The 25,733-nt window shown below is 40.4% G+C and overlaps 1 protein-coding gene across 2 annotated transcripts in view; it reads right to left on the minus strand.

The window, feature by feature from the left end:
* The window catches only part of FAF1 (Fas associated factor 1), a 297,443-nt gene that overhangs the window by 69,479 nt on the left and 202,231 nt on the right, over positions 1-25,733 (minus strand). For both annotated transcript variants that reach the window (XM_019531400.1, XM_019531401.1), the window contains exon 13: positions 16,777-16,931. In XM_019531400.1, coding sequence (XP_019386945.1) covers positions 16,777-16,931 — 155 coding nt within the window. The remainder of the gene's footprint in view (positions 1-16,776; positions 16,932-25,733) is intronic.

Here is a 25,733-nt window from a genome sequence, read left to right on the forward strand (position 1 = left end):
ATCTGGAACCAACTTCCAAGGGAAGTGGTGCTGGCTCCTACCCTGGAGGTCTTTAAGAAGAGGCTTGATGCCTACCTGGCTGGAGTTATCTGAGCCCAGTTTTTCTTCTGCTCAAGCAGGGGGTTGGACTTGAAGATCTACAAGGTCCCTCCCAACCCCACTTCTATGATGATTCTATAAGATATACATGTGGAGTTTGTACGCCTAGCAGAATTCCTTGAAGCTCTTCCAGAGACAATAACGCATAACACTACAAATACTGTGCCCCATTTGCATAACCTTTTATGTACATTTTGTTGGTTGTTTTTTTACAGCTGAAGTCTATTAATGCTTCAACATGCTTTATAATATATCTTTAAGGAAAATCCCCAAAGGAAAAAAAAAATTAATCAACTTAAATGATTTGGCTTATAAGTAGCAAAGATGTTAATGAAACTATCACAAGAATAGTACTGCTAATAGAACTTAAGTGTTTAAAAATATAAAAACAATTGTATTTATAATATAGATAAATACTGTAATATTCTGCTATCTATATGTTCTTTTCCAAGGCCTAGGTGTGTGAAAAGGAACATTAGCAGGCACCCAAAACAGCTTCATCTCCAATAATCCTGTGCACACTGGGAGAAACAGCTCTGGAGCTTCCCCTACCCCCCAGGTCAATTGAAGATAGTGGCAGTGGTGGGTGGGAAGAAAGGGAATGGGGCGGGGGAGGGGGGAAGAATGCTGCTGGGCATAGGCTACCATTCCTGCAGCATGGTTTGCCCATCCCACCATAGGCAGGGAGAAAGCTGGGAGCAGAGCTGCAACCACCTCTGCAACACTGATTGCCAATCAAGATTTTAAACTGCTTTTCAGTTTATATGTGCAGAAAATCTTAAGTTCTAAAGAAAAGAAAGATCTATATTTCCACAAAGAGCCAAAGACCAGGCAGCAATAGTGCCTCCTTCCCTGAATTCTCATCCAGTGCAACTACGTCCAGATGAGATAGCAGTTCAGTCCCCTTTCCCATTCTGCCAAGACAGATACCTGACACCGTTTTTAAGAGATGTGGACACTTACTTACTAATAAGTTGGTGGTTTCAGTCTAGTTATTTAATGCAGGTGACAAACAGCAACAGCATGTTAACCTTCAGTTATATACTGAATTCAAACTACTGGTACAGCAGTGAAGAGCAGCAAGCATCCCACTGTCTCTCTCATGAGTCATCCAAGTTCACAAGACACTTTCATTTTAGGAAACCCAGGTAACTATAAGGGTATAATGTGGCTCACGTAAAGGAAAACTAAGCAACTAATTTTGTCTTTTTTAAGATGAAAAAAATAACACAGAAATATAGGACTGAAAGGGGCCATGTGTCATAAGGTCCAGCCCCCTGCATTTCCAGGCAACATTTTACCCAAAGATTCTTCCAAATTGCCTCTTAAAACCTTTATAAACAACTACAGGGCACAGAACCAGCAACACCCTACAACAGGCCATAGCGAAAAGCAGGGAATAGGAGAGCACTGCCAGTGTCCTGACAAAAAAGTCAGTTGTTCATATACACACACAGTTAAGTTAATGTAGTGTGAATGGCGCTTTGCTTCTGAGTGCCAGATTCTGGATGTGTGCAAATAGGCTATGAGATTTTACATGATATTCATGTACTTGAAGAAAAATATAAAGTCCCGGTTCTGTCTCCAAAAATGCATGTTATGCTTGTTTAGTAAATACAGCATCTCCAACACCACTTTCAAATGTAAGCTTTCATTCTTTCAAAGTTTAAATGTTTTGTTACTTATGCAATGTATATATATACTCATTTTCCTTACACCAGAAGAACAATACTGTTCCAGAATGTTCCATCCCATTATTTAGGCACTTTTTACCAAGCTTTGACAGAACTATGAGAACGTTATGAATGCAAATGTTCAAAGCAGCTGCAGGACTGTTCAGCATCATTCTCTGAAGTTTTGGGGAAGACTTTCAGAAACACTATTCTAAAATTTCCCTTATATTACGTGACAGTACGATGCTCTCTTTTTGAAAAGAATGATATTGAAAAGGAAGACACAAAGGTGCACTTTAAACTTAAGAGGTATTCATACTGGCTCAACATTAGAAACCATTTTCAGTTCACTACATGCTAAGTGCCATATGTTGGTGCAATGGCCAGAATGGATGTCAGTGGAACTGCAGTGAGTCAAGGGCTATCTATACCCTTAACCTGTATTAGGATGCAATCTATGACACTGAAAAATTGAAAATCTAGCAAATTCTTTTAAAATAGAGATAACGTCTTACTCCAATTACTCCAAAAAGCACTGAAAGATGCATAGGGTTTGAGATAAGCCATCTTTTTTTTTTAAAACAGCACAGCCACGCAAATTGTAATATTAGTTGGATTATCCATTATCATTTATTTTACTTTAGTATAAATATTCCTTTAGTTACTTTTAAGTTGGACATAACAATGATAATTTTCTATTTTTTCCATTTAGAATCTTTAATGCTTTTCAGTCTTTCCTGGCTCTCTATCCTCAAAGAGCAGAATTTCTTCAGGAACCAGGCATCCCATTAGTTCTAGCTTACTTAAAGAAACTGTAAAACTTTTAGAAGTGTCTGTGATGATGCAAAACAATCTGTAGCTTCTGTCTAAAGAACAAAGAAAAGTGTGGTGGATATTAAATATGCACGATAATTTTCATATTACTAATTTTATACTGCACAAAGTCAACACAACTCTCATTAAAATGTTAATTTAAGAATAACCTTTTAGGTATTAGATGTTTAAATTAAAAATTGTAAAACACAAGGCCAAGAGATGGTCTATTTAAATAAGCTTGTTATATATGGTCTTTATCATACACTCTTAGGTGTATTATATTATGCAATTAACTGGTTAAATCGCACAATAAATTTAGACTGGCCACACGTGCAAAGGAAGAACAGCCACAAGTGCCAAGTCACCATCACACAATTAACTGGGTAATCACGCAATAAATTTAGACCAGCCAGAAATGCAAAGTAATTATCACATGATAAAAATGACCAACTATCCAGCTATAAAAAGAACCAACCAGCTATGAAAATGTGTGTAACAGCTCGATAGCTGGTCTGCATCCAGCTTCAATTTGAACATGTAGCAGGATCCTTAACTTCTTATCCACTTAAGTGGCACACTTTATAATGCCATAACTATTGGCTCGGACAAAGCAGACAATGAGAAACAGACGCCAAAGTGTGTTTAAAAGCTAACGGCTACTTTTTTAATAGGGGAGTCCCCATACTACCAAGAGGGAGTGATCCAAGGGGGTTCACAGCTATAAAATCTCAAAACCATTAAAAGGACACAGTACAGTTAAGCTGGCACAGTTCTTTTCTAAATGTCAACAGGAGCAAATATGGTCATACATGTTGTCATCTACTTCCCAAAAATGCCGTTTATGCACAGGTTGGCACCATCCCTGCATGCACAGACCTACAGATGTGAACAGCTAGCTGGACATACCCAGAGAGACAGCATGTCAACCTGTACATAAGTGGCATTTTGGGGAATTAGACAACCACGTCTGGTTATCTAGGTGTCCAGAAACAAGATACTTAGACTTCACATGCAATGCACACAGATTCATATCCAAAGCTGACACCCCAACCATCCTTCCTTTGTATAAGGGTAAAGAATATATGAGTGGCATGTCTCGGTCTACATAAGATACAAAAACTCTCCCTTCAACCAGCAAGGCTTAGGACAGGGGTGGGCAATTATTTTGGACGGAGGGCTGCTTACTGAGTTTTGGCAAGCCATTGAGGGCCACATGACAGGCAGCCAGGGGTAGACATATATTAATTTTCTAAATTTTTTAGGGGCCCCACAGGCCAAATAGAAAGGCCTGGTGAGTCACAACTGGCCCATGGGCTGCAATTTGCCCACCCCTGGCTTAGGGGGATGGGATCCCTTCCATTCTACAGCCCCAGGCCAACGTTCGCTCTCAAAGAAAAAGCTGTTTCAAAAATCCTCCTTTCCGTCAATACTGGACATCTAAAAATATTATTAGTACAAACATAATCAAAACATGTCCTGATCCCTAGCTAGTTGCTAGGGTCTTACCCTGTATTTGCCAGTCAGTAGTGGGAAAAATTTTTTCTAAGCAGCTAAATAAGCCCCAAACACACCATGAACTTTCTGCAACAAAAACACAATGCAGCCAACCATTATGATAATAATACAAGGGGACAAGAGTGCAGTTTACACGTCAAGCAATTTCAGCCCTAATCCAAAAGGTGGGCTACTTACTCTCTGCATGCCTTGATAAGCGTCCCAAAAAAGCATCTTCCAGGACCATGAATAGCCATGGTTTTCAGCTGTATTTTAGGCCTCTGTATTGTACAAAAGCTGGTGTAGTTTTGTAGCTTCAAAACCACTGTGATGGCATGTAGTGGTTCTCCAGTCAGTAGGTGCAACAAGGGGCTGAGTACAAATGCTTCAGGAAGCGCTTCCAAAGGAAGCACTTCAGAGATGTTCCTCATTTTTTAAGGATCCTTTTTGAAATGCTGAGGCCATTTTTTGAAGAGCTTCTTTGGTCACGCAGGTCTGCCTGCTTCCTGTTTGGTGTTCTTCAGAGACGTCTGTAGTGCTTCAGACAGGATATTTGCCTAGCACCTGTGATAGCTGTGATGTAGACTGGACGTAACTATCAGAATGGAAGGTGAAGGTTGTATCTGCTCCCGCCAGTAAAGACGTCATTCGTTAGCAAGGTTTACGAACTACTGGCTAGGCCATATCCTGAGCTCTTCCTGGATATTTAACTAGTAAGAGCAGCCAGCCATCACTTTAGCAAGATGGTTATTTTTACACTGCTCAGAGGGGTAAGCACTTATGCCCAGATCACCAAAGGTATTTCAGGACCTAGATCTTATTTATTTTTATTGGGGTGTTTTAATCAACTTTCATTCAAGTGAGCTACCTAACAACCTTTATGGATCTGTGCCTCAAAGAAAAATAGAAAAGGATAAAGTCCCTGCTGCAAATTATTCACAGATTGGATTACTGCAATTCATATTACATGAGGGTCTGCTTGTAGACCACTCTCACATTTAAGGTATTAGAATAGAGAGAGCAGCTACCTGTTTTCATTCAATGTTTCTTGCATCAGGCACATTGTTCTGTTCAATGTTATGCACTTCCTCGGGATATCTGCAGGTTCAATTCAAGCTACTGGTCTTGAGCCTTTGAGGTGGTTTTCTGTTTTGGCTTAAAGGCACCTGCTCTTCCCTATTCCATCCCAGTAGCTCCTAGGAAAATTGTCAATAAGGGAAAGTACAGATGTCTGGGGAGGTTAGAATTAAATAAAAATGCCCACCCAATATAAGGTTACAATATAAGGGGTTTTGGAGAGATCAGGGGGGCAAATGGGGTCCAACAGGGGACAGGAGGATTGGGAGGACAAGCACTGTCTGCAGGGGAGCTTGGGAGGATCGGCGTGGGGGGCTAGCAGGGTCTGTGGAAGGAGTCAGTGGGGTCTGGGAGGTTTGCCAAGTTCAGAGCGGGTAATGGGGTTTTCAGGGAAGCCTGCAGGGATTGCAGGGGGCTGGCAGGACTGGACAGGCAATTCTGCCAACCCCTACCATGCCCGCCCCCCACCAGACTTCCCTGATGCTACTGAACTGCCTCTCCTACAAACTGCTCCTGGAGCCAGCTTTATCAGCACTCACTCATGCCAGGAGCCTGACTGGAGAAAATCGGGGTCAGGGAAGGGCCATTTTTAGACTGATCTAACCTTCCTGAACTTCTGTACAGTTTGCACTTAGATCAACCTACTTAGGGATCTAAGTGTAAGATCTGCACCTGGGCAAACTAAACTAGTTTGGGTGGCCATTTTTAGTGCGATATAACCTCCCTGAATGTTTGTACCTAATGACTAATAGTCTCTGCATAAATGTCTGGAACTAAAGAATCACCATTTTCTACTCTGGATTTAACTTTTCCTGTTGGTCCACTTGAGCCCAAATTTGTCAACCTTCAGTTCAAGATCAGTCCTTTATGAAGAGATCTGGATACATAATTTCTGGTTTGTTGTGGAGCACTAATGTCTTAACACCTGGCCATATGTCAGTTTTGCATGTTAATTTAACTGACCTAATTTTTCTTTTTTTCTTTTCTTTTTGCAATGTACCCAGAGAATCATGATAGGTACATGTTATTAACTGAAAAAATAAGTTAGATCAGTAGACAGGGTTATTGTATTCATATAAAAGCATTTTTCTCACCAAGAACATAATAGTTAAAACAAATATCCCTTATGCTGTTTTTTAAGTTTCTAAATCTGTTTAACAGATATTTTAGACCAGTAACTTGAAATCAGCTCCAACTGTGTGTGTGTATGTACATGTGTGCGCGTGCGCATGCACACACATACATACACACACACACACACACACACACACACACACACACACACACACACACACATACATATATACATATATATACACACCCAGACATACATGTATGTGTGTATAAAATGTGTGTGTATACATACATACACACATATAAAGGATATTTCACCTTTTCGGTTGGATGTATTAAGTATTATAAACAGTTTAACCATCATCTGTATACAGGCAGTTTTGTTCCCAGTCTAAAGAGACAATCACCTTTTATCCTTTCCCTTTTTTCTTCATTTCAGTGCTATTAGGAAACTATTCACAAGTGCAACCCTGAACAATGCTATGCAGTAATTATGACTAGATGACAAAGAGATGTGAACAATTACTGAGCCCATTTTGAAACCCTACACTAATAAAGTCATTAGATGCTGCCCTTGCCATGATCCTTCTAAAAGCTTCTGAAGTTACAAGAACACACGGCATTGTTTGTAGGGACAATTGCTGCTGGCAGAATGCAAACCTTGAGTTAAACCATGCTGCAAATTGATCTTGACATTCTGTTAAGACGGCCACTAAAATCAAAGCAAAGTAGAAAAGGAGAAAATGAGCGGGTGGGATGTAATCATGGAACAGGAGGGTTCCCTCCTCACCTTCTTTCCTATTCCTCCTCAAAACAAACCATAGAGAAAATGACAAACCCGCCTGGTGCTTAGGACCCTTTATTTTTAAAACAATAATTAGACTCTTGACCTGGCTGGTTTTTTGACTAGCACTGTATTGCTATTGATGTAAATTAATTTAAATGTTGCAAAAATAGGCAGGTTCCACAAAAGAGTATGGAAAGCAGAAGTGTGCAGTGGAAGTCATAATGATTCAAAACATTATGCTCCAAAAGTCCAACTCTTTTGCAAGAAACCTATACCAAATCTGAATTTGTGCCTTGGGAAGCAGTCAAAAATTAACACACAGAGACCCCACACCTGCAGTACATTTGCTGGAGGATCAAATGGGATTGGAAAGCTAGAGTATTATGGTCAACTTCATCCAGGCATGCATCATTCAGTAGGTTAGTACTAAGGGTCAGCAACCGTGAATATGACTAATTACTTGATGATGGAAATTGCAGGTGAAGACAACCTGCTGCTGAGAAATGTTTTACTCAATTAACTCTTTCCTAAGCTTAAGTCAAATGAAAAAAAAAAAAACCAAACCCTATTATTTGAACATTTAGACTAAGAGGTACCTGTCAACACAACTGAGGAAAGCTGGAAATGTCTTGAAATATTGCACCAGGGGCTTGGGGTTCAAAAGCTAAAAAAGTCAAGAGAGATTCTAGGCACTTTTTTATGTCTGACATTACTATGTCTACCCAAGCATTTTACACAGGCGCGCGTGCGCGCACACACACACACACACATTAAGGTAAACCTTATTTGGCATTACCATAACTTGGAAATTTTGACGAAATCTTGCTATACTACTTCTCAGTTGAGCTCAGGTTCCCATGAAGAAAGCAAGCCCACCAATAAGGCAGCACAGATGGCTCACAGGGGTCCTGAGCACAAAACCCAGTGGTGCCCTAATGCAATCTGTCTTGGGAGATAGGTCATGGGTGCAAGCACCAGCACCACTGTCAGGCTATCTAAGCTGTCTGGAATCACGGAGCTAAACTGCAAGTAAAGCAAGTGGAGGGACAGTTTTCTTGATAGTGTTTGCCTTAATGTTCTCATAATGAAGTTTTTAATATAGTGTATAGTGTCTGTTTGTAAATATGCATGCATACATTGAGATACACATACATCTATATGCATTATTATACTTATGCCCCATATATATAAACACATACACACGTACAGTGTGCATATATTTAATGCGTAAGTGAAGACAGTAATACATATACAACCACATTTAAGAATAAGAAACATCATACTGGACCAGACCAATGGTCCGTTTGGCCCAATATCCTATCTCCGACAGTAGCAAGAGTGAATGCTTTAAAAGGGAAGGTATTGAAATGGAAGTAGCTAGAGCAATCCATCTCATATTCGTTACTTCCCCGGCATCCACCACTATTGGTTTAGAGATTCCACGGGAAATATCTCTAACCATTCTGTTCAACAACTATTAATAGATATACTGTCTATGAATTTGTCTAGCCCCTTCTGAACGAAATTTAATGGGACAGGTGAAAGTCGCATATCTAGCTCTTGAGTTTTTTTCTCTTCTGAATTTTAAAGACCTGGTGCAAACAATGGAAGTCTTAATGGTTCTCAGAAAGGTAATCTGTTATAATGGAAAGTGATAGGCACATTTAACACAGTTATCACTTGTTCTCTCAGTAAGAATAATATGCATTGCTATGCTCACTCATACAAGTGTACATGTACACATAAAAATAAAATCCACCTCCTTAAAGAAACATTGAGACTACTTTCAAAATGCCCAATTAAGATAATACTAAATGAAGGTTATCCCTCCAGGTGATTACAGCTTGGTGCTCAGACTTGTATTTGGAATAATTCAAAATGAAGCAAAAGTACCATGATTATATCAGTGCCAGCTTAGTCATGTGCCATAATGAAAGATGACTGCATACCCTCCACCTATCATCCTGTTGTACTGTATCTGCCTGGTGGCTCCTTGATTAGCCATCTAAACTCTGCACAGTGAGGAAACATTCACTTCTCCACTACAACGACTTACCTAAATTCCAATTTACACGAAAGAAAGAAAAATAAAAAACACCTAAGTTAGTGAAGCCAAGGTCAAGATACAAGGAAGAAGGAACTTATTGTAATAATGCTAGATCTGTAGGGCAGAACTATACTCCTACCCAGCATGTCCACAGGTGGCAGACAGTGGAATGACCTTCGGGGAAGGTTATCTGTGAAATAAGAAGGGGTAACTGGTGAATAAGCAGTCGTGAACCAAGCAGCAGCAGCACCACCAGGATGTGGTTTGGACAGCAGAAGGCAATGACTTTCACTCTGAAAAGCCACATATAGCCTTTGACATTGCTGTGACATGGCAAGTACAGTTACCAGTATAGTAAGCCTGCCCAGCCCGCAGCCATGGGTCTACGAGTCCTCAACGGCAGAGCGGGCAGATGATGTTAGAATCTCAACGGCAGTGAAGACAGATGAAAGCTGCAACAGAACAAGATCCCTAGTCGTCTTGGCCTCCTTGCCATTGGATCAAGGTTCTGTTCTGTCAAGAGTTGTGTGGAAACTAATGTGCAGCAGCTACTCCATGATAAAAGTAGTAATGCACAGGTGTCTTCCATGAAAACAACTTTTCCAGCACATTCCTTTAGCCCTTTGGTGACCAGCTAATGGCAATGGAAGCAGGATTGTGAGGTCTGGAAGCTCCTAGTCATGAACTGGCATGAAGGTGGCAATTACAAGGTCATCTAGCACTTGGATGAGGCAGAAGGGCAGCTGTAACTGTGACTGAGCAGCCTTCTTCTGTATTTCTTGCTGACTGGAAAACCACATCCTGTGGGATCACCTTTACTGCAGTCAAAAATATCAACGAAGACACATCATCATTTTCAGGACCTGGAACATCAGGACCCTTATAGAACCCTAATAGTGTACCACACCATGAGTACAGCCCAAGAACGCAGATGACAACACAGATGTAGCTGCATTGAGTGAGACCTGGCAAGCAGGAGATGGGCAGCTCAAAGAACATGGAGGCAGATATGCCTTTTTCTGAAAGGGTAAACAGGAAAGAGAATTCCAACTTCATGGAGTTGGCTTTGCCATTAAGAACTAACTCATAAACCAACTCAATGAGTTGTCTATCAGAATTAATGAGCGCTTCATGACCCCTCCAACGTCTTAAACTAGTAGAAAATCAATATGCTACTGTTAGAGGTGCATATGCCTAACTCTCGACGCCGTGATGAAGCCAAGGAGGAATTCTATGCTCACCCTGACCAAGTCCTTTTTGACATTCTGGAGAGAGACGGATTTATTCTTCTTGGTGATTTCAATACCAGAGTTGGAAAGGACTCTAACCCCTGGAATGGAACCATCAGCAAGGAAGGAGTAGGAAAGGTCAACTCCAATGGTATCTTCCTCCCAACCAAATTCACAGAACATGGACTCATCATCACCAACACCCTGTGCCACCAGAAAAAACAGGCACAAGACATCGTGGCAACATCCACAATCTAAGCATTGTGGGTGTTGTCACACTGACTGTCATTTTCTATGCCCGCAATTGCAAAGATGTCTGCATCACTCAAGATACACTAGGAGTGGATGACTGCTGGACTGATCGCAACCACTCAGTTGTATCACTCAAACTAGCACCCAAATGATTGCTGCAGCAGAAGCAATGCCAACAGAAGATCAACACTGAAGGACTCAAGGACCCAAGCAAGTGAGACCTCTCCCACCAATGTGTCAACAAAAACTGGTGAATTCCAAGCAACAATGAGAGAATGTCAGCAGGATGTGGGCTGCCCTCAAGGCAACTGTCATCAGTACCTGTGAAGAGACATTTGAATTCTCTACCAGGAAATATCAAGACTGGTTTGATGAGAACAACCATCTTGTTGACATCCACAATATGCGTAGTTTCTTCAATGTCACCAAAGCTATCTATGGTCTGAGCATCCAGGGACCAACCCCCTTGAGACCTAAGGATGGGGGAGACCTTATCGAGGAAAGGAGAACCATCAATGCCCGCTGGAAGGAGCATTTTGAAGACCTTCTCAATAGAGACTGCTGTTGACAAGAGTGTTCTCAACTCCGTCCCATAATACCCAGTCAGAGATGATCTCGGAATCCCTCCAACCCTTGATGAAATGAGGACAGCCATCAAGTAGATGAAGAACAACAAGGCATCTAGAATGGATGGAGTCCCTGCTGAAATCTTCAAACAGAGAGGAGAGGAGCCCTCATCACAGCTTACCATGCCCACATCTTAAGGATCTGGAATGAGGAGGAAATCTCAGATGACCTCAGGGACACCATGATTGTGACAATCTTCAAGAAAGGAGACACGTCTGACTGTGCAAACTACAGCGGGATCACCCTGCTGTCCACCACAGGAAAAAAAACCCACTGCAGGAACCATCTTGAACTGTCTCCTTCCACTTGCTGAAGAGCTCCTCCCCAAATCTCAGTGTGGGTTTAGGGCATGAAGAGGGACAACTGACGTGATCTCCACAGCTCGCCAGCTGAAGGAGGAATGTTGGGAACAACATAAAAGCCTCTCTACTTGACTTTCTTTGACCTCACAAAAGATTTTGACCCTGTCAGCTGACAAGTGTTGTGGAGGATCCTTCTGAAGTATGCATGCCCACCAAAATTTGTCACCATTTTCTGCCTGCTCCATGACAGTATCCAAGTGATAGAGCTCAGTAAAGGATCCACCACAGATTCCTTTGAGGTTAAAATGAGAGTTTCGCAAGGCTGTGTCATCGCTCCAACACGCCTCACAATATTCCTTACCACAATGCTATATCTGACAGCCAATAAGCTTCCAGCCAGAGTGGAGGTAAACTACTGAATGGATGGTAAGCTGTTTAACCTAAGCCGATTAAAAACCAAAACCAAGACCACCCTGACCTCCATCACTGAGCTGCAGAATGCTGATGATGCTGTAGCGTGTGCTCACTCGGAAGCACACCTTCAGGCAATTCCCAAGTCTTTACCAAGGCATACAAGAAAATGGGTATGACACATTCAGAAGACTAAGGTCCCTCCACCAGCAAGCTCTTAATGAACAGTCCCCAGCTCTGGTAATCCAGATCCAGAGATTCCAACAATCCAGAATCTGTGGATTCATTGGGCCAGCCATGTCTTCTGGATGTCCAGAACATTGAGTATTTCGTGTTCCTTGGAAGCCATCTCTCATAGAAGACTTACGTCAATGAAAAAATCCAGCATCACCTCAAAAGTGCAAGTTAAGACTTTGAACACCTGAAGAATTGGGCGTTTGAAGATCACAACATCAGATCCGAAACCAAGCTCCTGGTTTATCAAGCAGTCGTGATCCCCACCCTGCTGTACAGAGCTGAGACATGGAAAATGTACAAGAAACATTTAAAGTTACTGGAGAAGAAACATCAATGCTGCCTGTAGAAGATCCTCTGAATCCAGTGGGAAGACAGATGCACCAACATTAGTATCTTCCTGTAAGCAAACACCATGAGTATTGAGGCAATGATCATTTGACATCAACTTCACTGGGCCAGCCATGTCTTCTGGATGTCCAATTCCAGACTCTTAAACTTTTATTCTCCCAGCTCAGCCAAAGCTTAAGCTCAAGGAGGGAAGAAAGTGCTTCAAAGACATCCTCAAGGCCAACTTTAAAAAAATGCAACTTGGATGTCAACTCATGGGAGACTATCATCCAGAATCACCCCAAACGGAGAAAGAGTCTGCTACAGGGATCTCAGTACTTTGAAACCTCACTACAACCAGAGGAGACGGAAAAGTGAAAGCGGCAGAATCAGCGCGTCACAGACCAAATCAAGAATCCAGCATCACCCACCCCACAAGTAAACACATATCCGAGCTGTAATAAAGTCTGTCGATCGCAGATAGGCCTCATCTTCGGCCACACAGATAAGACAATCATGGAAGACAATCAACAACAACTGTAAGGGATTGCCAAAAAAGAAGAATACTAGATATTTTCTAAATTAATTTAGTTAATAATTATTTTACACCTTACACTCTGGTTATTTTATTCTACTACTCTTACTATTTACAAGAAACTTTAGAGCAAATCTCCGACAAATATATCGGCATCAAAACAAAATTTGCAGTACTTGCTTGGAAAAAAGAGCCCGATATCTTGCACATTTCATATCAGAGGCATTAGCAGCTTTGACACACAACTAATATAGTTACCTGGTCCAGCTATAACTACCCTAGTTGACAAAAAAGCTGTCTATATGTAGGTGAATTTAGAAAATAAATAAATAAATAAATATACATACACACACACACACACACATAAGATGTGTCTAATGAGATGCGATTTCTGTGTCAATGAAAGTAATAGTGACCACACAGCCCTTGTGCTCACAGTTCCTCCTTCTGTTCTTACTGAAGTCAATTAGGAGAGGCTCGCTGACCTACTTCAGTGGGTGCTGAATAGATAGATCAAAAGCATCCAGCTCTGTAAGATAGTGAACACTGCTAGACTTAGACCATCCACGGCTTTAGGCACATCCACCTTTTACAGCTGACTGAAAAATGTTGTTAAAAACAACTGTGAAACATCTCAGCATTGTGAAGCTCTTTCTTTTTTTCCACAGGATTCAAAACAGACCAGATTTGTTAAAAATTAATTGAACGTATTATTGCAACAATCTATGATGATTAATAGAGAAAGTCGTGGAATGTTACGTGATTTCTGGCTTGGACTCAGCCTTGAAAAATCATTAGAACCCTTGTAATAATTTGCATAATCGACAAGGAAAGACTGTGGTAATACCCTTTCATTCTCAGTAGCTGACAACATTTTTGATTCTGTCTCTCTCACGTAGCTGGGTGTGTACAGAACACAAATTACTATACTATGAGACTACTCCATCAGCATGACTGCTGCTGAGCCTGAAAGTTAACATTTTCAGAGGTCTATCTGGTACCAACAGTAATGGGCATTAGTAACGCAATCCGCTCAGTCTTCACACAAGAGACATTGAGTTGTATTGTGATCTGATTCTGCTTTAGGCTTCTGTCGTACAGTGCAATCTGCTAGCACGGGCCTCTTTGTCCATTTTGGATCCTAATTTACTCCACCAGGATGTTGTACAGAATCAGGGGGGTCTGCACCAGTGATCCCAACCTTTAAAGAGAATGAGAACTGGGGAGAACAGAACAGAAAATCAGAATATTTCAGGCAAGGATGCACCTTTTTTTTGCCTAGATGATGAAAAGATTTATGCTTAATTGAAGCCCTTTCTCCACACCAAATTACTCATAAAAGAGCACTGAAAACCTTCTTTTTACTACACGATGGCATGCCTAGAGTTGAGGTGTACTACAGAATTATATTTAATTGATCAGCAAATAAATGGAGCCTAATTCTCCTTCCCATCACAGTCGTTTTCCACTACTATAAGCACTAAGATCAGATCCATGTGTTTTATTCTTCTAGTTAAAATACTGCGTGTATTTCTAGAAATGAATGACAACATCAGATCAATGTCCACAATTGTTTCCCAAATAAATATTTTCTATTTTTTTTTTATGCATAACTATCACAATATAGTAGTTAAACAGTGGCACTAATCAGCATTTATTTATTTAAGGGAATGCCCATACTGTGTTGGCACTTCCCGAACAGGAAAAGGTGAAGTCCCTCCCACAAAGATCAAGATGCAACGTTAAACACAAATGAAGACCCATGGTATTTTGTACTGAAATGTCTTGTTTACCCCTTACTATTTTAAAATCTCACTGTTAATATAACAGTTTCTTTGTTGTTGTAAATAGAAAGCAAAAAATGAAGGCTTAAGAATCCTATCGTACGACACAATCACCAACTAGATTCATTGAGAACAGCTATAAAGCCTTGAACAAGCCCTTTATTTTGTGTTTTAAAAAGTGTCATAAGGAGTTAATAGGACACAGCTGTACCGGCTCTTTCTAACAAGCAGCTTCTGTCGCTTTGGTCACCACAGGTGTCTCTGTAACCTGCAAACTCTTATTACTAGTGTATCAAAGTTGTGCTACTTAATAGATTTCTTTAGTAAAACACAACAAAGCAATTACATGGCTGTTGATTGTCAGTCATAAAAAACCCTCAAACACAGTTTTTCAAAAGAAACTACACTGCAATTTTTTGTCATTGTAAAATAAAAGAAACTAGAGAATTAAATGGTGAACAGAACAATATAACAGCAGGTAGCCAACTGAACTTAGCCACTACAGATGGTTTAGAAATAGTGTTTCCTTCTACATCAAGTTGTGGGATAAAAGCAAAAGGAGGAGGCTCCTTACTGCCAATGAATGGCAATACCAAAAGATTTAACCAAGTCTCCAGTCTATGCATTTGGCCTCATGAAAGACCCTGGATGCTTCATTTTTATCTGTTTTGGCACTGCTCTTCATCACCTTTTAGCTATTAATAAAGTAATATTTTTTTTTAAACAAGAGGAATTTAAAGGGTGTTTTATTGCAATAATGACAATGTGCAATTTATCTTTTTAAGTTTTTTTTAAAACAGGATATATTAGATAATTATTTTGCTCTTGTCCTTCATCTGAAAATTTCTGTTTCAGAAATGAAAATGTGCAAATACAGACTGAAACCCATCTAATACTAAAGCAGAGTAATAAGAACACAAATCTGGACGATTTCTCACTGTTCAAGTTTCACTTAAATGAAGAAAAAAACCATTGAAGGTGCCTTTAAAAACTGATGCATCCTCTTTTGCTCAGCAAGCAGCAAAATTAATTACATTACATTAATACACACAAAACACCATTATGGAAAATGAATTTTACCTGAGCATGTCAAACAACAAAATAAAGTTCATATCAGAAATCCAAATGGGTCCAATTTCAAAACCTGTTAATCACTGATACAGAAAATATAATCAACTGACCAAATATATGCATCCCTGTTTAACTCCAACATCTAAAGGAGGAAAATATCATTATGGATTGCTGAAGGCATAAAAAAAATCTTTGATAAGAGTTATTTTTATCCTTTAGTTGATACTGGAATTGGTTACCCACCTTGGTGGAAAGGCCTAAAATGTACTATTTCCTTAGTTATTAATTTTTTATTTTGTAAGACACAAGGTAAATGATAAACACATATTATATTTGCACTGTGATTTTTGATCAATACCAAAAAAAAAGTTATAAAACTGTTTATTCCATATCACTCAAATGAATGACTAGCCTTTTAATTTATAAATTGCTCCCTATACTAGCGTTATAATTAGCTTCTACAAATGAACTGAAATGTGTTTGCATGTAACATATGTATTTATGATATGAAGTTTTCCAGCAACAAAAATAATAATTATGATAGGACACCCGGCATGCCGTTCCAGTGGGCTCCTCTCTCCCAGTCAAGCAACTGCTGCGGCTGACTCACCGTAGCAATCCAACACAAAACAGTGGACACTTGGTTTCTAGCGGTCTGCTTTCACAGTAAACATGAGAAAATAAGTTTGTAATGAAATAAATTGTAGTAAACTAATTCCCTCCTAACATACAATGGCAATGAATAACCTTATAATGAAAATAAGGACAAGTGTTTTCAGCTGGTGTAGATCAGCACATCTCCACTGATCTGCTAAAAGCATAGCAGGGCTTTCCTTTTTTTTAAGCAAACACCAGCACCAAAACAATATTAGACAGAGATTACAAGCTTCCTATGGAGAAAAGCCGCTCAGCTCACAACTCAGGACTGTATTACCTTGCTCTGTTTGCTTCTTTTGTCATATCCCATGCCCAGGTTATGAAGTTCTGACTCAGATATGAAACAATAGATTCGGCACAAAGCATTTGTGAGCAGAACACATTAGTTAGTACACTTTCATCATGATGGAGGTAGATAGCAAGAAGCTTTCTCTGCAAAGACAGGAGAAAATATTGATCAATGAAAATACCTGTGTAAGAAGTCTTTTTAGGAACTTAAAATTTCTATGACGTGTAGTGTGCACAATGTTGTCTACAATGTGCAGGTCACTCTCTGCACTTGTACAAATGTTTCTATAACAAACTAATGCATTTCTTTCATCCAGCTTATAGTAAAAGAGAAAAAAAATCAATTCTTGCAATTCAAGTCAAGCCATCCCTCCCATGCATGCACAAATACATATATTTTTAAGTCACGCTCTCTCTCAAAATCCAAACACAGTGTAAAGTTTTCTTCAGATGCCAAAAGAGTAATTTAACAGAACTTTACAGTAGATTAATATTAAAGGTATGAATTTCAATGAAAAAATAAAAAGCTTATTTAAACAAAATTAATTGCAGTAAACATTTGACAGCCTCCTGAAATATGCATACCAAGGAACATCTAGCTTACATTTATTTTTCAGAATGAGATAATTTCTTGGCTTGTAAAGATGACACTCAATCTAGTTGTCCTATACTTAAAACATGCCTTCCATCGAAACATTTTCTTGAGAAAACTACATAAATTCATTTGTAAACAATTGGATAACTACATGCCAATGACTTCTCATTTCCCTGGCTCCTGGTGATACAAAAGTTTGAAAACACCAATGATGCCCATTTTGCAAAAATCCAGACTAATTTTAGGGATTAATTTTGGTTGCAGAGGACAGATTACACATCTGCACACTGTTCCACCGACTAATACCTGAGCTCGGCCTGAAGGTAGCCAAGAAGGGAACTGTGCATCCTAGCTATAAGCGTGGAAGAGCACATGTTGGGAAGTGACTGGTCAGTCTACGTGTACATGAGAGAAGAATCAGGGGAAAAGAGTACAGTAACACTCACACACTTCTATCTGGTATTTTAACTAATCAAGCGCATCATTTTTAAAAACCAAGAGAAAATAATCCAGAACAATGACTCTTAGGGACATCATTTAAAATACTACTAAAACATCCAATTTGAGAAGACAAATGTGGTAAGCGTTGGTGTTTCCACATGCAACTTGCTTTATACAGTCATTTCAATTCCATCCATTGGAAGTAACATTTGCAACTGGATCTTGATCTGGTACCCAGCCCTAATATATTAAGGCATGCTGCGTAAAATCTGAAGCAGGTAATTTTATTTCTGTAACCTAATACACTGGCTCTGGGGAAAGCTTAACAATGTCCGTTTGAAAAAAAGAAGAATACATTTGAACATCAGACTCTGAGAAAAGGATTAGTAATTCACATTAATGTTTGTCTGATTTAATTTGAACGTTCTTCAGAACCAAGTACATATGTGTCAGGAAAGGCCATTAATAAGCCTAACATGCAGAGTTCCATATAAGTGCAGCCAACAATGTTGACTGAAACTAAACTTGAAAATCCAGGGCACTAATGCACAATATCAAGCAATAAAACACCATCTCTGTGGTGATATTTAATTTAAAAAGAAGAAAGAGGCAAGGGAAGATCAGGCACTGTCTGTTTTTGAGGATCAGCCATTCTGCATTTCAAAGCGTCGATCCCTGCAATATCCAGGTTACTGTGCTAGAATCTCAACTATTATATAGCAGTTGTAAGAGAGGGAGGGCAAAGATGTGTTTACTCAGTGATTAGGGCCTTAGAATAAGCCTCTAGCTCCTAGAGAGACAGCTCACCACTTATTCATTTGGACCAATTCACAAAGCCTAGAAAGATTAAACATCCATGCTGAGAAGACAAGCGAATGCAGACGGTGAAAAAGAAATAAAAATTCTTTAAAAACTCTTAGATGACTTCATTATTTTTTCCACAAGGAAACTTTAGGAAAGTGTTTAGTTAGAGAAAAACCTACATTGACCTCTCTCTAAACCCTTAATCTTTCCTTTGTGGTGGCATTGCTTTGTGGTAAGCGGATGGCTTTGCTCTCCTCTTTTCACTGAGAACTGATAGAAAAAAAGGCTCTTGAGAAACACTTTTAGTTCCAAAGAAACAACCCCATGAAACTGTTAAATATGAGTTTCCATACAAGTGAGTGTTTCAAAATATGTACAGTTTTACGATTAAAGATGTAGAGCCTAATTTTAGTAAACACAAGGGGTACCCGCTTGAGCACATGAATAATACTTATCTAAATTGGAACTACTTGATTTAAGAACATGATTATTATTTGTATCTATAAAACATGCAGTTAGATGGTCAAACTCTATCATTTGTACCTATTGACTGAACCTGTAATTAATCAAGCGGCCAGAAAACTTGGACACAACACAGAGGTCTCCTGGTAGGGGAACAAAGGAGACAAAAATAGTAGCCAATATAAATTCTACAAACTATACTTTTTATAACTTACAATCAGTATACCTTCTGAACATCCTTTGCTAGGAAAGATTATGCTGCTTACAAATTGTTCATGCTACTGTGGTAGTAAATGCATATGAACAACTTTTTCTTTTTAAGGTGATGTTTAATTTGTATTATTCAAGTATTTATGACTCAGGAAGTCTCTAAAACATTATGTCCATGGCCAGATTTTACAGTTTTTCCTGTTTATAACTGACATAACATTACAATGAGCCTTTGAGCTACAGTTGCCTATAATGCATGTCAAGAATGCGTTCTAAGTCTTTAAAGAGCGAGTCCAAGATGATTACCAGTTAGATTCTGTTAGTGAAAACTAACAAAGATCCTCAGATGAAGTAATGAGAAGTTCTGTAGCTCTGTGCAAGTGTGCTAAGGAAAACCGTAGTGTTTCACTGGTAAAACATCTATCATCTATGGGCCCTCCTGGGATAGCAAGATAACTGAAGCATTGTCTCCTCCACTGCAGTATGGAGTTCTTATCCAAATCATGCCCCAGGTAGAAGAACCACTGCTATTTACAGTGGGGCATAAGATTTTCAAAAGTACATAAATGAAAGACTTACTGATATAGGACTGGTACTCAGTCACTAAGGGACAATTTTTAAAGGGATCTGGGTGCCTAAAGATCAGACCAACACCTAGTGGGACCCTTAGATATTTGTGAAAATACTACTCTAGCCTGTTAACTAATTAAAGGACCAAACTGTTCATCTATTTAGGTTTGCTTTGTGAAAACAATTGGGGCTGTTGAGAAAATTCGTGTCTTTTGTACGCAAACTTAGAAGGAATGAAGGAGATGCTGTTAATTTTGGAGTTAAACAGAAAAAGCAGAACTTTAATAATGCTGTGAGAATCAATAATGCAGGGGTTTAATTTTAGGGACGTGTGGGACCTTCCTATGTTCATATTAGTCTAGATGATGTCCCTATTACAGAAGTCCACGTTTCAAAACCACCTATCACAGTTAATACTTTCCTTAGAAGTCACAAGGGAGCCCAAAGACTTCATGGACCTGGAAGCTGAACCATTTTGTGGCCATAAATGTCTATATAGCAAACAGTCCATACAGCAACTGATAGAGCAACCAGTCCAGTCCAGCAGTGGCAATTCAGTTACCATTTGCCATGAATCCTCCCACAAGTGTGTAAGAGCTATCTGTATATACTTATAAAAAAGCTTTAAAAATGTACATCTCGTATTACCATTTGACTAGTAGCATCAATATCCCTGCATGGGTATAGGAACTTTCTGCCCCTTCTTGTTTCCTTCTCACTAAGGCCACCCTTTTATATTTCCTTGGATAAATAATAGATTGAGTTCAGACCTCACTTCCCTGCATTTCTTTTCTGGGTAGTTCCCAAAGAGGATAATGAAAAGTTAAGTGTGGATACCAAAACGAGTGTATTCCAGTAATGGAGTAGCATTCCTGCAGGGGATTGGACTAGATGGCCCTTGACGTCTCTTCTCACTAACACTGTAGAGAGGGTATACTTCCTTACTCTGACATATTCCTCTGTTTATACATCTAGATATCACATTCCCTCTCGTAGCTACAACATCAGGAAATAGCAGTCAATTGGTTATCTACTATTTCTATTAAGTTCTTCAATTAAGGTCCATTAAGTAACTCCAGGACACTCTCTCCAATCTTATATTTGCTCATGATCACCGATAAAGATACTGATCAGCATTAGGCCAAGAACAGAACATCGAGGGCACCCACTAGAAATATTTCCTCAAGCTGATGATTTCCTATTTATAGGCAAATTTTGACCTCTATCAGTTAATTAACTTTTAATTCCAGTAGTTTCATTTTAATTTAATATGGTATGCACTGATTTTATACAAAGTTAGTTGTTTAAAATCTGAATCCTGTGCAGAACTACATCAAATGCTTTACAGAAACTCACATTTATGATGTCAACACAATTACCTTTGTAAACCATGCTTACAATTTCATGAAAAAGTGAATAGAGTTTGACAAGACAAATTTTCTACAAAATGTCATTAATGATGCTACTGTCTTTTCATTCTTTACTGACAGGGCACATCTACACAAGACACTGACTGAGTGATAACCAAAAATAATGTGCGGTAGCATGTCACAGCATGGGCAGTGCTAATATGCTACTGCACAGTATTATTACACTATTCTGCGATAGGGTCATTTAAAAGGCATTCGCCGGCACTACTGTGCAGTAACTCCACTTACTACACATTTATTTAGTACTTGCTAATACAAATACTAAATAAATGTGCAGTAACAACTGTGCAATAGCATCTCGTGCAGATGCACCCACTGTCCAACTAATCTGAAGTTTCCTGTGACACTCCATTTATCCTTTTTAAATACTAACGCAACCTTTGCTTGTTTCAAGTCCTCTAGAATTTGTCTACGTTCTAACATTACGGATATTTTTTCTGGGGTTTTTTTGGTTGTTGATTTTGTTTTGTTTCGTTTCTTTACCAACATTAAAAGGTTGAGAGAGCTCTTTGGCTGGTTCTTTTAATACTCTTGGATGCAAATTATCTGGATCTGCTGGTGCAATAATGCTTAACTTGCTGTTTGACACCCTTCCTAGTTACCAAAGAGTAGTATTTCAGTACTGTTGTCAGGTAGGATAGCATCATCCTACTCCTTTCCAAAATAAAGAAAGGAAATATTTATTAAATATTACACTGGATGAGGAGAAAGGAAAGGAAATGCGTGTGTTAAATAAGTGGCACTGATTTACAAACGTCAACTTTTCAATGTCAACTATCATGCTTTGCACATGTCAAAATAACCCTTGAGAAGAGACTAAAAATCTAATAAACTACATCCTTGTCACATAATGCAGCCTTCATCTCATTTCTTTTGTAAGTTAATTCATTACTGCAAATCTCAAACATTCAAAATCATGCTACTAGTCCTCCCCTTCCCAATTATGAGATTTCTTTATAAACTACACGACTGTTTGAATTAAGACATACTAGAACTTTAAAATTTGCCTTCTGGTGCTGCAGCCTTTAGAGGTCATGTTTTCTTCAAACTCATGAATACCCAAAATTTTCTCTAGGGAAAGTAAACTATGATTCTAGGTTAACAGCATGAATTTAGAACTAGAAATTTGAAGAAAAACACATATATCACAAGAGTAATAACAATATTGTGTGAAAAAAAATGCTAAAACTGCTGATCTAGAAAGCTATTTTCCGCATTTCTCAGGGTAAGGCCTGAAGGGGACATGCTGTTTACTCAGCAGTACTGATAAGGGCATTAGTATCTGTTCCAACTGCAATGTCTCCTCAATCAAGATCCTCCTTTCTCCTTCAGCCCAGGGCTTTGTGTAGTAAGAACTGATTTTAAATGAACAAAGGGACATGCTCTCTATTTTCTAAGCCTTTCAAGTGCACAATCTGATCCATCCATCTACGGTAGTCTTAGTGTCGTTATGGTCTATTCTTAACAGTTTCCTTGAGCACAAACAGGTATCCTAACACACACAATCTCTTTTTCCTAAATAGAACTTAAGCCCTCTTTGAAACTAAGCCAGAAACTGGGAAAGACTCAAACATTTCTCCTGAAACTGCACAGCTAGCCCTGGGCAAAACAAGGACTCATGGCCTTGTGTTTATGCACTCGTATTACATATGACAGTGAGAGAATAAAATATGCTACGAGCTAAGGCTTGCTAATTCCCACATCTATGGCATCAACCGAAAAGTGGGACTCAAATGACTCCAACTCAGGAAGACAGCAGACATAAAAGGCTGAACGAAAAGGAGTATTAACTAGACTTACTCTTAAGAACTGTCTGGTTTACACCATGATCCTTGGATTCATACATTAATAGATTATAAAGCAAAAAGGGGCCACTGGCATTATTGCCTAGCCTGACCCCTTATGTAACACAGGCCATAGGACTTCCCCAAGTTTATGTCACTAAGCTACAAGTGTAACTTTTAGATAGACTCTTAATTTTTAAAAAAATGCTGGTAATAGAGAATGCATGCAAGGCTTGGTAAGATGCTCACGCTTACGTAAAAATTTGGGCCTCATTTTAAGTCCTTGCCTAGCTTTGACTTCCACCAGTTTGACCTCATACTTTTGTCTGCTAGATTGAGGAGTCCCTCTAAGATCACATTTCTATTTCCCATTTAGGTATTTTGTAGACTAGGGCAGTGTCTTTTTCTAACCTTTACTTCAAATCAGCTAAACCAAGGGTCTACCATACACAGCCTATGCAAGCACAGATCTGGGGGGAGGGGGATGCAGTGGCACAGCTGCCCTCCCCTTCCACACTACAGGTCACATGCTGGAGCCTCCAGTTCCCCATAGCCCGGGATGCCTGGGTCCCCTATGCTGTTGAAAGCATAGCTGGCATGGGATACCCAGGGGATTCAAGCAGAGAGCAGGTGAGAAAGAGGGAACCCCACTGACGCTGTCCCAGCTGACCCACAAGTTCGAGGAAGCCCCAGGCTAGCCCCTGTCCTCATCCAGCCAGGGGCCACAGGGAGCAGCCTTGCAGGTTGCCAGGCTCCGCAGCAGCAGGCAGGTTCCTGCTCCCTCCCCTCTCCACTGCATTTCCCCCACCTGCTCATGGGATCTAGTTGCAGGGCGGAGCCAGGGAAGGCCAAAGGCAGCAGACAGTCCTTCCCTTCGGCTCGTGCTCCCAGCCAGCAGGCAACACATGGGAAGACTGGAAGAAAGGACACACCTGCCGCCACTGTCTCCGTCAAGCCCAGTCCCCTGCACTACCACTCTCAGAAACCTCCCGCTGAAGTGGGGCAAGAGCATCCCAGGGGCTCTCCCAGCCCCTGGGTCAGCTGTAGAAAGTGGGCACTCAGCTGTAGTGGGCAGGTCCTCCCTTTCTGAGGTCAGAGGCAAACCCCAAGCAAACTCTTTTGGAGATGGGGGGGAGGGATTGTAGGAGAGGGAATGGCAAGAGCAGGGGATGGGGGAGGGAGTCTTACCTGCTTTAGGGACTTGAAGTCCCCAGAAGCTGCTGCCATGGCACGTGTTTCCCACAGGGATGCTGTAGCCCAGCTAGACACCAACCATGTCTCCAGCACCCCCATTTCCAATTCCTAGATCTGTCCCTAGGCCCACAGAGGCACTGGATGTGGCCTATGGACTTCTGGGCCCAGACACTGCCACCACCACCACTTCCTGCTTACTGGCTGCATGGCACAAGTGGGCTGCAGGGCTTTGCCTGCACCACATCCTGGGTGGGTGGGTGGAGCAAGACAGTTAGGAGAGGCAGTAGCAGCAGCAACAACTGGGTCAGGAGCATTGGCCTGGGCTGCCCATGAGTTGGGTTTATCCAGCCTGCTGCTGCAAAACCCCACTGACTCTGAACAAAACAGTTAGGGCTTCTCAGATCCTTCACACTGAGGTATGTCTTCCATTTTTTTGATCATTCTTGCAGCTCTTTTCTGAACTGCCTCCAATTTGTCAATATTCTTCTTGAATTGTAGACATCAGACTATGTATTCCAGCAACGGTCACACTAGGTTATAATACCAAGCTGTACAATGACACTAATTCTCTTCTCTTCATGAAACAGCGGGGAAGGACAGGCACAATTGGGATTCTGAGCTTCTCACCTTTCAGGGTGCTACAGGCATTGCTTAAGCTCTGATCATGCTTATCGATGAATCAGTTATGTTCATATATCTTCGTAAGTAATTTTAACAAGGTACTCACAAACAGGTTACCAAACAAATACCTCTTCATATTGATAACCTACATTCAATATCTTCTACAAAAACTGACTTGTAGAATCATAGCACCAGAAAATGATGGCTGGAAGGGACCTCAGGAGGTCACATCTAATCCAACCCCCTGCTCAAAGCAGGACCAGCCTCAACTAGAACATCCCAGCCAGGGCTTTGTCTAGCCAGGCCTTAAAAACCTCCAAGCACGGAGATTCTACAGCCTCTCTAGATAACCCATTCCAGTGCTTTACCATGTTTGTAGCATGGGAAACAAGCAGGAGGAACTCACCCTCCTGATGGCTGACACCAGCCCGGACATAGTGGGGATCACAGAAACGTGGTGGGACTCTACGCATGACTGGGCGGTGAATGTCAAGGGCTATAGGTTTTACAGGAGGGACAGGATAGGAAGGAGAGGTGGGGGCGTGGCACTCTATATCAAGGAGGAATACACATCCTCGTTAATTAGCAAGGTGTCAAAGGAAGGGCACTCTGAAGTGCTTTGGGTTAGAGTACAAGGCAGTCGAGGGGTGAGAGATTTAATGGTGGGGGTCTAGTACAGACCTCCCAACCAGGGAGAAGAGCTTGACCAGGAATTCTTAGGTCAGCTCACAGAGGTAGTGAAGGCTAAAGATGTGGTAGTAATGGGGGACCTGAACTTCCCCGATATCTGCTGGGAGGAGCAGTCAGCCAGGTCTGACCGCTCACGTAGGTTCTT

This window comes from Crocodylus porosus, unplaced genomic scaffold (assembly GCF_001723895.1).
Source record: "Crocodylus porosus isolate Cpor-Errol unplaced genomic scaffold, CroPor_comp1, whole genome shotgun sequence".
Lineage (NCBI taxonomy): Eukaryota > Metazoa > Chordata > Crocodylia > Crocodylidae > Crocodylus > Crocodylus porosus.